At 40.9% G+C, this 13454-nt stretch overlaps 1 protein-coding gene across 1 annotated transcript in view; it reads right to left on the bottom strand.

Moving 5' to 3' along the window:
• PGM5 (phosphoglucomutase 5) overlaps positions 1–13454 on the bottom strand; it is a 164767-nt gene that overhangs the window by 33298 nt on the left and 118015 nt on the right. Inside the window, exon 9 of the mRNA XM_045562397.1 lies at positions 12312–12495. Coding sequence (XP_045418353.1) covers positions 12312–12495 — 184 coding nt within the window. The remainder of the gene's footprint in view (positions 1–12311; positions 12496–13454) is intronic.

The raw sequence follows: 13454 nt of genomic DNA, 5'->3' as shown, positions 1-13454 counted from the left end.
CCTGGAGTAGTTTATTACAATGAACAGAAGCCATTTTCTTAACCACCTGATACCCCTGAAGAGGTAAATAGTTACAGAATTCCAAATGGAGCAAATGAACAAATTACCTGCTATCCAGAAAGCACTGTATACCCAATTACATTCAAACTGACAATAAAGCCCCAAAGGTTTCACAGTTGTGTTCTCAGGCATGCTTTTACAAACTCTATCGAAGCTCTTACTTATGTTTAAGACTACATTCCCATCATCAACGTGTGTGGGTCACATGAGTAACTTTTGCTCAGGACTATGGCTTACCCACAAATTGGTTAAAGCAATATCCAAGGCTGAGGTCCTAACTCACCTGCCGTTGCAGATTCCAAGACACTTGGAGCCAACTCTTCTGACAGTCTCCCAGACTGAACCCTTTAAAGTAACTCCCATTACACAATTAACCTCCCAGATTAGTTGATGGCCGGTGGGAGGTATCTACTAATCAGGTCATAACAAACCATCGACATGTGTTATCTGCTCATAACTAAGCCTTTTTACAATGAAATTACATTATTTTTTTCCCTGAGGGTAGCTAAAATAACTTTGGCTGTACTACATGCTACACTCATAGAAAACTGCTAGAATCTACATCTGGTAGCCTGGAATAAATTTTGCACTTGAAAAGATGATAAAGATGTGAATAGCACGCATCAGCCTACTGGCAATGACCCAACATCTTCTCTCTTTCTTAGGAAGCCAACCATGAGATCCTCACTGAGAATCCCTGTTGCTTTCCAGGTGAGGAACACCACCATTCTCCTTCTCCACATGGAATGAAAGGTCCTTTTAGAGCCAGCCTAGTTCTGTGCTGTGACATCCCCAGGTCCACGTCTGCTGAGTGCCACTTTGATGTGTGAATAGTTGTCTTGGACTGCTTTGGGATCTGCATCCCAAAATGAACTTAATGAATTTGCAACTCAAACATGAGCCGTGTTCTTTCCATCACGTGTCATCACCTACTATCAATTAAACCATGAGGCCGAAGTTACCACTGATGAAGACTTGCCAAGTTTCTAATCATTCCTGAATTTCAACAATAGAGTACCCATAATATACTTTGTTTTCATTTTTTAGGATATACCAGAGATTGACAATATACAACCTGTAGGTGAAATCTGACCTGCTACCTATTTTTATAAATCAAGTTTTTTTGGGACACAGCCATGCCCATTCACTTATATATTGTCTATGGCTAATTTTGTGCTACAGTGGCAGAGACGAATGGTTGTGACAGAGGTCATCTATCCCACAGACCTAAAATATTTAATATCTAGCCCTTTACAGAAGATGTTTGCTGACCCCTGGTATAAACCATTACATTATCTACAGCCTAGAATGCTTATCCTTCAGCACTACACCAGAAAATAAAAAATATAACCATCTGCCTTATCAAAATTTCAGTAGAGAGAAACTATGTTTATGAAGACATTAAAAAGTTGTACGATTCCTCCATTTCCCAGCTGTCCCAGCAGTTTCTAGCCATAGATTCATCTGGACTATATTTGGTCCAAATCAACTTACTTCTGACCACCTACTCCTGACAGAAATGGATTTAATGAACTGCATTTTAGTTTTGTAGTATCAATTTTATTGCAGGGTGCTACAAGTCACAGTCTTATAAAATCCACTTTTGCAGTCACTATAGGAATATTGTTAGAGACTATACGATGCTACACATGAGACATTCCCTCAATAGCCAAGTATTAGGAAAGCCTTTCCTTCCCTGAGGAACTGGTATTCTTTTTCTTTTTGACAATACGAACTTTGTAACTAACCATATTTCCCTTTTCAATATGGCTGCCAGGATACTTGATGCCAAATTTGAGGTTCAGCCCAAGTGGATCCTTATGACTTGCATAACTATAAATTTTTCTTCTTCTGTTCTTGACTCTCTACTCTTATTTATGTATTCCCTAGTCTTGATTTCTGTTTCTTATTTATACTCTAACAACTTCATTATGTGCCTTTGCTGCCACAAATCCTCTTGAGAAACAAGGCCCAGTGCAAATGAATAAAACAAGTTCCCGTTACAATGTTAACCCTAAAATTTTGGAACTGAGTTATGTCTGTGGGTCCTTCATTAGCTAAAAAGCTAAAAAGCTAAAAAGCTCTGGGAAAGCAGAGTCTTACACCTTGTTCACCATTTTATCCTCATAGCCCCTAGGACAACGCCTGGCACACAGTAGTCCCCCCATAAACATTTGTTGAATGAATGTCACTGCATGTTCGACAACTAAAGTGGGCACCACTGGAGTCCCCACTGAGGCAGTCTCTGAAGGCCTCCCTCCACAGTTGGTGAGGACACACAGGCCAAACGAAAACACACTCATGTTCTTCATGCTGAACTAGGGCTAATGTGTCCACCTTGAAGAGTAGTTGCAAAAGATAAATTAATAAATAGAAATTACCTGGCATATCATTATGGTAGTTGCTCTACTATATCTGTTCATCCTTTGTGTCTCAAAATATCATAAGATAAGGTTTGGTTTTGGCTGAAAACAAAGGACTTGAACCATGGTGGGTTCCTGCCCCAAGTTGTGTGATCTTAGACAAATCATTATTAGCCCATTAATTGCAAACTGCAGCACATCGGAATCAGTGGGAGGTCTCTGAAAAATGGTGGTGCCTGGCTCTTACTCTAGACATTGTGATTTAATTGTTATGGGATATCACTTGGGCATTGAGATTGTAAAAGCTTTCCAGGTGATTCTAATGTGCAGGTAAATGTGGGAACCACTGCAGTAACCTGTTTTCTCTGGGTCACCTGCCTCTTCTATCAAGTGACTGGACTGTGCTACATGTCAGTGGTAGGAAGGTCCCTTTAGGATTTAAAGTTTAATGCAGATGCTGCCATAGGACTGGGATCTTAGGAGGACCATCACATAGCAGGGCTTGTAAAACAACATCATGCCACTGAGTCCTGAAATCTTCCTCTTAGGGCCTTGTCAGTGTCAGAACCATTAGAAGTACCTCCTCTTGAGCCATCTGACACTAACTGTTTTTAGCACAATCTTCTAAGATATTCCTGGAGCAACTGTGAAGGAATCCACGTTATCTCCCCACCAACAGCAGCTATAGTAGCTGGCATATCCAGGATGACACAACAGCCACAAGCTCAAAAAATGGAAACAGATGCCCTCCTCCATTAGAAGACAATGTTAATTACGAGGCAGGGTATGGAGTGTCAAAAGACCACTTCAGTTCCAGCCTAGCAGTTTTCTTCCTTTGGCGTGCCTGTAGATGTGTACTTCAATGACGACAGTGGAGTTTTGCCCACCTTAGCTTTGTCCCAATGAAGAACGATTATTAAAAGATTTCATCTCCCTTGTCCACATGCAGCTATTTCCACACAAAAATCCTCAAGTCTGCTTCCAGTTATCACTGTAGCTTCTCTTTTTCCCCCTAGATTTGCCCTATCTTTGATTTACTGTTTATGGAGAGTCAGTTTGGAAATGATACAGGAATAGCGACTGGATAAACTCAGGGTAGAATTCTGGCTTGGCCACTCTTTAGCTGGTGGTCTTGAGTAAGTCACTTAAGCTCTCTAAGCCTTAGTTTCCTAAAAAGCAGATGAAAAATAATACAGCCTGGCTTACTGGGTTGTTGAAAGCATCATATCATAAAATACATGTGAAAAGTGCTTTGAAAATTATCAATCACTATGTATTATTCTTACACTAAACTTTTAATGAAAATGGTGCTATGCTCCAAGTTTTCCAACCTTCCAGATTTTACAAATGATTACTAAATAAAGCCTCCATGCTGATGGTTTGTGATGTAAAAATGCATACTTATTTATTTTTAAGTTAGGCAGAATGAAGATTAATTTTAAGAACTTTGCTATGCCCTCTCAAATCACTGCCAAACTCATGGATCTCTTACCATTTATCTTCTCTGTACCTATTATTGAACTGGTTTCTTTAGCAATAAAAAACTCTTTCATGATTGGTCTATTTAGACCCTTAAGGTCCTGAAAGAAGGACCTTAGAGTCATCCAGGACACTTCCTAGAAGTTAAAAACTTGCTCAAGGTAACATATTTAGTAAATAGAGGAGCTAGGACTTCAGTCTAGGTCTTCTGACTGCAGGCTTATATTTGAGGTTGAACCACAGGAATCTATTGATATTCATACACTGTTTCTCATGGGAGATGTTTGAACAATATCTTATATGTTTTATATGGTTCCCAAATATGGCACAGAGCCTTATGTAGGGTAGGTATCTGATAAATGTTCGATAAATGAATGTTGGGGATTCTGTTGACATTTTTTTAAAAAAAAAATCCATGTGTAAATCAATACAGAGAAGTCTTCAAGTTGCTAAATCCACGCAGAGTTGCCAGATGTTAGTTTGGAGACTATAGAACATGTTGCAGCCAGGCGGAGAAGGATGAACTGTACATTACCAACAGTTATTTGGCAGCATCTAACCTAGTCAAGTACCGATTTCGGATGAATTCCAGGGGAAAACAGCACATGGCTCTGAAATCTGGTACAATGTCACACATACAGTAAGTTGGCCACACTAGGCATGCGAACCTGGAGACAAGACAGTCTTGGAAGAGAGAGATTCTGTGAGCCTAGCTCAGATATTATCTCCCACAGGAAATCCCAATGATTTATCCGGAAACTTCAAGGTGAAAATGTAACTTTGCAGCATCTGACCCACATTTTGTAGAAGCAAGCATGCAGCCTATAAAGCAGACTTGGATTGAACAGATATATCTCTCTACAGAAATAAAATTACCTAGAATTATCCATTTTTCTTTAAGTCACAGAGTTAGCTGTGAGCATGAGTTCAAAAGTGGTTGAACAAGGCAGCAGCTAGTCCATGGGGTGCCTTTGCATGAGTTACAAAAAGCTTCCCCCTCCACGTGGACAAATTACAGAAAAGCATCCTTCCTTTGTCTGCCTTGGACTTCAGCTTCTCCTCCCCCATTAGGCCGGATGCCTTTGTGCAGTGCACTGACTCCACAGTCATACCTAGCTCCCCTACTCTTGGGAGCAATTCTCATTTTTTTTTTTTTTTTAAACAACCAACCAGCCCTTTTGGAGGCCAACAATTACAAAGAACTGCCTGGGGACATCAAGGTCAAATGACTCCTTGAATGCACTTTTAAAGCACCCACTTGGCAAAAACCACATTAGAGAATGAGAGAGCTGCTTGGAGAGTAAAGACTTGAAAGCTACTCCTCATCCAGGTTCCAACTATCAAAATTGGAACAATGGAACTAGGTCACACACGTTCTGTTTCCCCATTTCTCTGGCCAAAATGACTGCTGATCCCTGTTCACACCACACCCGCCCAAATTCTGGGATATTTTGGATTCAGACATACTTTGCCCAGACAATAGCATAACTTCCTCCCTTAGTTCCAGCGATAGTCGGCAGCTTTTCCCTTTCATAATTATGCTTCCTGGTGGTGGTCTCCCTCCTAACTACAAAGAAACATTAGTATTTCAGTAGCAAGTAACTGTGATGCTATTCTAGAATGCTTAGATTCTTACTATACATCTTAGGGCAATTTTACTACTGACATTTTAGAAGATAGTTCTAAGGCAATCAACTTATGCCAGGGGAAGGTAATTCATTATAACAAAACTTCAATTAATCAGATGCAGGAGAATGAGAACTTTCCAACTAACCAGAAACAGTGTCTTTCTCATTCTATTTTCAAATCAGCCAACAGGTCATTATAAAGCACTCAAAATGTGTCTGGTCCTTGGAGGACACATAGGAAAATCATAGGAAAAGTGGCTATTAGAAATAATATTTTTTAATCCATGGTTTTTAAGACATCTTACCAAAAGGCATATTTAGTGCCACATATAGCCCAATCGTCTTTATTTACTACAACTACAGTGTTGTAGAATGGGCACTGAAGTTCAGAATCATAATCATAGCTATCATAACATCCATTGAGAATGCCTACAGAAAATCTCAGCTCTTTATCTGGAAAGCTAGACAATCATATAACCACATCTGATTGAAGAAAAGCATGTCATCTGATAAGATAACTCCGCCTGGGCCGGCTCCTACTCGTTCTTTAGCGCACAGAGTAAATATCACCTCTTCATGAACAGCTTTCCAGAGCCTTAGTGTAGATTAATTCTTCCCCACTATGTATGTCCAAATAAATTCTTTCTCTGTGATACTGTTCAATAATCTCTATAGTAATTACAAGTTTAATGTCAAATTGTCTTCCCTGCTAGACTGTAAGCAGAGGGCAAGAATCTCAAATGTCCTGCATGCTATGGTGTCCTCAACACCGGCAAGCTGGCTGGCATATTGTAGTGTTTGGCAAATGCTCACTGAATAGATAAAAACATGAATGAATCAAATTTCAACTACCTTCACCATATTGTACTCAGTTAGGAAAGGAATGTATATTTATTAGAGGGATAGATGGATTTTTTTTGTTCAACATCACAATTTGCAATAGAAAATGAATTTTTAAATTCACATTTAATCACAATATACTATATGCAATACACCCCACTCTCCAAACATTTCTTCTACTCAATGTAGAAGGACTATTTGTAGGTATGCTAACTTTCAGATTTAACTAAATATTATAGGTGGGCTAATCAGTGCAACTGAAATGATTTCTAAAGTTCTATTTCTAGATGGGCAAACCACACTCCAGCAGAAGGCACAATGGTAAATTGTTATTATTATAGTCTCTTAATTGGTTCATTGATTAAAATGTGATCAAAGTTGAAGTTGAAGGTTGACCAGTTAGCTCTGAAGACAGAAGACCTGAGTCTTCAAGCTCCAGACTCTTTAGCTGACATCACTCCATTGCCTTTATACAGGGCTGCCTGTGGTGACGCCTGGGTGAGCTTCTCTACGTCTGCTGACCAAGGGTTGGTAGCAGGTCCATTGTAAAGCACTACATGCTGGAACTAAAATGTGATTTCAAGATTGCTAACTTACTTTATCATTTCTAAATACAGAAATCAAAAATGCACACACCGTCCTGCACATTCAAATAACAACTCTAAAAGCCAACTGACTTCAGAATCAGTCTTCAAAGTGTGCTTTTCCTCTGAACTAATTTCAAGTGGTTCTTTTTTTGTTTCTAGGTTGAGGACAACATCAAAATGTTTCCACACCACTGCATCACTTGAAGAGGTATTAATAAGGTCAGAGCTAGCCTGACATAAATTGGATTTGGTTTTCCACATCAGCTAACTGGTATGCATTTATTTACATCAGGTTTTTTAATGTCAGCTGAACTGTTGCTTGCAAACAACTTTAGCATTGGTAGAATTTCCCAAGTTTTGAGCTTGATAGATAGAAATAGAAGAGGAGTTGGATAAGTCATAAGGAGACTCAGTTGCTTAAATTTTGCTCCTGAAGTGCCCAAGTTTTTCATTTCCAAGCTAATTTTCAAAATATAGGTCATAGTTCTGGATTGATGCCCACCGTCATAGCAATATGGTGTCTCTCAGCATGGGCCCATTTCTGTCATATTGTCCTTCACTCACAACACCAGCATTGGACTAGTCCTTCTATCAGAGCTGGGGCATAACTATGGGCACTGATGTGGAGACTCCAGGACTTAGATCACAAGTAAGAGATGGGGAAGAGATGACTGCCAGAGACAATCTTGGTATTGATAATGTTCCTTGGGATATTGACGGTGGAGGCAAGAGAGAGAATGCCCAGCATGACAGAAACCCTCGACGTTTGCACAATGAATTCACCTTTGCAGAAAGAGTAGGCCACCCTTCAGACCACGTGGAGTCTCCTAACCTTCCCTCATCTTCTCCACCTCTTTACAAGGCAAGAATTGGGAACTTAAACTAGTCAGCAATTTGATCAAACTGCTCCCCTACTCTCCTAGTAGCTACTGGCTAATTTTTCCCACTTATATTTAAGGAAACCAGCATCAGTCATTCATGTGACTAGATTTTACTTGAAAATAAACAGTGCCATTTCCCCATGGGAAGATAGAAGGAAGAACTGCAGTTGTTGAACCACGCCTCATTAAATTGCTATTTCTAAGCCAAACAGAGTCTCTCTTGGGCCCTGTTTAAGGGAAGGCACACATCAACTTTGCTCTTGGCACCCAAGGTCACAAATATATCAGACACTTGGAGGCAGTCACAGTAAGTCCCATGAAACCCAACGAGCCACGGTGAGGCCAGAGAGGTCTCTGGGATTTCACATCAGGGGTTGAGAGCTTCAGGGCTTTCCTTCTTGCTCCTTGAATGACCTCGTGGGGTCTCACAGGCAGGAAAGACTTCACTGAACATTTCCACAGCAGTGGAATTCACAGGGGTCAGGGTGTGGTTATCACCAGAACAGGATTCTAATTTCATTTTGGATAGAGAAGCATTTCTACTTTATCTCTAGGGATGTATACAAAACAGATTTTTTTTTTTCTGTCCCCATAGTCTGCTTCCTGACTCCGACCTCAAGTCAAGGACAAAAAGGAAACTGCACTGCCTTTAAAAACCCTTTCCTTTCTGAAGCAGAGTGTGTGTGGTTTTTTTGGGGGGTGACTTGGAGGAGGCAGAGAAATGTGAGTTTGAATCAGCTCACAGATGACTCAGAAACTGAAGAGGTCTTTTCATATCTCCATGCGACACCCTGCAAAGTTGCATTTATTTTTTTGCTTTTCTTATCATATGTGGCTCATTAAATGCCACGATCTGTCTTTCCCAAGGATGCTCTTTTAGCATAACTGATTTTAGTTAACCATTTCCTAGCATTCATTATGTGCCTGGACTTAATGTGTATTATCTTACTTAATTTTCCCAAAGACTATATGAGGTAGCCACAATTATTGTTCCTATTTTCACAGATTAGAAAAGGCAGGCACAGAAAGGTTGAATAATTTGCCTAAGATAACTCAGCAAGGAGGTGGCAGAGTTGAGATGCAAACCCAAGACTTTGACTTCAAGCCTGTGCAACTTAAACATTGCTCACTGGCTTTGCAGTAGCACCCTGAGGTCTGCGGTGCTCTGAAGCAGAACATTGTGCTTAAGAATAATTTCTGGAAAAAACAGGAATAGCAAGAAAAAAAAATGGGTTTAAAATTTTGTTGTTGAAAATCATTTTCATTATCTATTTTTTTTCCCTTAGTAAGTAGAATTTAAAGCATACAAGAGATAACTAGGAATCCCCCATTATCTTGAAATCATTAATCTGAACCTCAAATTTTACTGCAAAGTATTTTAAAAATAGAATAAATAGAAGAATGTTTTCTAACCCTAAGGGCATACTGAAGATTATTTGTAAAAATATATACTTGATTGCACATGAGAGAGAGAGGGGGAGAGAATAAGAGACTTATCTGTTCCTCAAACTGATATTCAGTCAAATTAAGGATTCTGGTAAGGGTTGGGGAGGGAACTGGTATTTCTTGAGCATTGGTTAGGTACCAGCCACTGTACCCGGGCTTTATAGGACTTTTTTTTGCTCAAACCTTCTCCATTACCCTATATATGGTAAATATCACCAACTCACTTCCCAGTTGAGGTTCAAGGAAGTTAAGTAACATGCCCAAAGTCACAAATCTAGGCAGTGACAAAGCCAGCCTTTAAACCCATGTCTGTGACTCCAACGCAATAGAATGCTGGGGAGGACCATAGCGACCTGCCTCCCACAGCAAGCAGAGATTTTACAGCATCATGGTTTTCTTGGGTTCTGTTAACAGAGACATACTTCTGTTTCTCCTTGTGGAGATTAAATATCCTTCTATATTAATTTAAAAATAACCCATATCATAGTAGGTTGTTTTAAAATAATAGTATGTTAAAATAAAGACATAGCATATTAGTTTGTTTTGCATTGCTATAAAGGAATACCAGAGGCTGGGTAACTTATTATATAAAGAAAAGAGGTATATTCAGCCCACAGTTCTGCAGACTGGACAGGAAACATGGCACCAGTGTGTGCTTCTGGTGAGGGCTTCAGGGAACTTCCAATCGTGGTGAAAGGAGAAGGGGGAGCAGGCGTGAGAAGGAGCAGGGAGAGAAGGAGCAAGAGAGAGCTCGCTCTTTTAAACGACCAGCTCTCACACGAAAACTAACAGAGCAAGAACTCACTGATTATCATGAGGAGGGCACCAAGCTACTCATGAGGGATCTGCCACCCTGACCAAAACAACTCCCACCAGGCCTCACCTTCAACACTGGGGATGGAACTTTAAGATGAGCTTTGGAGGCCCAAAGATGCAAAGTATATCAGATGATAACAAGGGTTAACGAAGTTGTGGAAAAACTGGAACCCTCACACACTGTTGGCAGGAATGTAAAATGGTAGGCAATTATTTCTGAAGACTATATGGCAGATCCTTTAAGGGTTAAGGATAGTTACCACTTGACCCAGCAATGCTACTCCTACATATATACCTAAGAGAACTGAAAACCTATGTCCACACAAAACCTTGTCTATGAATGTCTACAGAAGTGTTATTCATAATTACCAAAAAGTGGAAACAACCCAAATGTCCATCAACTGGTGAATGGATACACAAAATGTGGTATATCCACGCAATGGAATGTTATTCATTCCAATAAAAGGAATCAAGTACTGATATATGGTATAACAGGGATGAACCCTGAAAACATTACACTAAGTGAAAGAAACTAGTCATGATGGACCACATATTATATGATTCCATTTACAGGAAATGTCCAGAGTAGGCAAATCCATAGAGACAGAAAGTAGATCAGAGCTTGCCAGGGGCTGGAGGTTGGAGGGATGTTAGAAGACAGATGACCACCAAAGACCACAAAGTTTCTTTTGAGAGGTGGCGAAAAATGTTCTGAGATTGATTGTGGTGATGACCGCACAACTCTGTAAATATACTAGAAACCATTGAAGTGTACACTTTAAATGGGTGAAATGTATGGTATGTGAATTATATCTCGATAATGCTATTATATATTTATATTAAAAAACTGTACTGTAAAAAAACAAATTATGCATTTAGTATGCTCTCCATAAATATCTATTGGATGAATGCACCAATGTACTTTGACTATTTTAAAAATAATACTAGTTCATTTAAATTCAAATATGTCTTTTTGGTATCTATAGTTTGAAAACTTATGCTTATTTTGCAAAACATGACCTGAAGTGTGCCCCAGACTCAACTGTTCCTGGAGCTGAATGCTGATCTCTGTTGACATCCCAAGACTGCTGTCACAGCACACCACACTATGCAGGGATTCCCTCTCTACCAAACAAGACCAGCTGTGGCAAAAGAACCATCTGTGACTTGCTGACAATGAGGATATCACTGGGTGTTAACTGGTCTCTCATCACACTCACTGAGCCAAACCCCAGACCTGCAGAGAAGCGTCGGTGTGACTCAGGGCCACCAGCCAATGAAGATGTCACTTGGGCCCTGGAACCTGGGAAAATGAACAACAATCTTCTTTTCTTCTTTCCTAGAAAAACTCTCAAGAGCAGGTCTTGGTAGCACTTACCTACTTATAGCCACATCTAAGCTCAGATGGGAGAACATGGAAGGTGGGGGGAATCAATTCCAGAGTAAAAATGGCAGCCAATATGCAGGGTTGTAGAGGGGGAAGGGAAATGGCATAAATAGATGTCAGAACTAGAGATCCAGTGGAGGAATTAGCCTGATGTGACTGGTTAAATTAAAAAAAAAAAGTATCCAAATGCTGAGTACATTGAGGAACATATGAGGTAGAATAATACTGAGTAAACAGCAAAACAAATTAGCTCCACAGACAAGCCTCACAGGGGTGGGAAACCTGTGGCCTTGGGGCCACATGTGGCCTTCTGGATCCTTGAGTGTGGCCTTTGGGTTTTCTGGGCAAATTTTTCAACTGATTCTTCCCTACCAGGGTATCAAACCCATCTGGCTAAGCTCCTATGATTCCTCAATGACATAAGGTAATAGAATGTGAAATATCCCTGTACCTGGCGGTCCCAAGGGCAGGGATCTTTTGCTCTTAGAAACTTTTCTGAATCCAATAATGGCCACCACACAAGGGCACTTGCAGGCTACAGATATTTTAGAAGGAAATGTTGGGTCTATATATATTTGGGATATTGGCCCATTTGTTACCAAGTAGAAAGAATGCTGGACAGAGAGGAGCCATGTTCTAATCCTCTCTCTGCCACTAACTAGTTAGTGACCTTCATCAAGGGCTTTCCTCTTTCCTGGCTGCAGAGTTCTCAAGTGTAGAATGAGGGCTCAGAATAGATCATCCCTAAACATCTCTCCAATTCTAGCACACTTTGGCCACTGGTTCTGTCTAACAACCTGTTTCAGTGACGCCATAGTGAGTACCTGTTTCTTGGTCACGGTGCCATCCACAGGGTCCACGTACTCAAAGCTATCTGTCTTCGCCACACTGTAGACATGGCTCCCCACGGCAAACTGCTGGCCGACGAAGGACTTGCCTGTGACCAGGGCCTCCAGGTCCCTCATGATGTAATACGTCGTCTTGGGCTCCAGCCCCACATAGTCAAACCTGGTGAGGGAGGGCAGGACACAGGATGAACAAGAACCTAAAAACCTAATCAGAGAAGCAGCATTGGGTGGGCCCCTTAAGGTCATCTAATCACTGTGTCTGTTTTCAGGGAAGGCAGCACAGAAAAGCGCCCTCAGCCAGCCTCCCCTCTCCCACCTGGCCCTTATCATCCGCCCTCCCTACAGCCATCCGAGTGATCTTGTGAAAATCAAATCATGCCACTCCTTTCCTTAAAACCCTCCAAAAACACCCATGATGTTGAAAACAAAACTCAAAGCCCTAATCACAGTCTAGCAGGCATGTGGGATCCGCCCCATCCACTTTAGTGACTTTGTCCTGCTTTGACCTTGCTCACTTGTTGCAGCCACGCTGGCCTCCTCTCCTGTGCTCAGCGACACTTCAGCCTTTCCTGCCTCCCGGCCTCTGCCCATGCCATGTGTCCGTCTACCTCATACACTCTTCCTCCAGCTATTCAGTCCACTGGCTGATTCTCTGCCTTCAATTTTCAAACTTGCTGTCACCTCCAGGAAATGACCTCTGACCATCTACGTACGGTAGCTCCCCTCCTCCCTCTTTCTCATCCTCCTTTATATTTTCTTTTGGTAGTTATCCCAACCTGTATCTCGTTTGGATACCTGTTTACTTATTGTCTGTCTTTGCCCACCAGAACGTGAGCTCTGGGAGGACAGGGATCTTAGCCGCCTTGTTCTCTGCTACTTCTGGCTCATAAGAAATGCTATATAGTAAGTAGGGAATGAAAGGTGGGAGGAAGGAAAGGAAGGAAGAAAGCAAAGAGAGGAATCAAGGAAGGCAAAGAGGGAGAGAGAAAGGGAACAGAACATGCTATAAAACTCTCTTAGAAACTTGGGAGAAATGTCACAATTGTTCTATTTTGAAAGTTCTCCTAGCCAAGAGCATCCAATATAACAAAGAGGCTGGGAGGTGATTAGGAAAAAAAA

The sequence above is a fragment of the Lemur catta genome, chromosome 10, assembly GCF_020740605.2.
Source record: "Lemur catta isolate mLemCat1 chromosome 10, mLemCat1.pri, whole genome shotgun sequence".
NCBI lineage: Eukaryota > Metazoa > Chordata > Mammalia > Primates > Lemuridae > Lemur > Lemur catta.
Note: the sequence above shows the minus strand (reverse complement) of the source record. Positions and strands in the feature narration are given on the sequence as shown.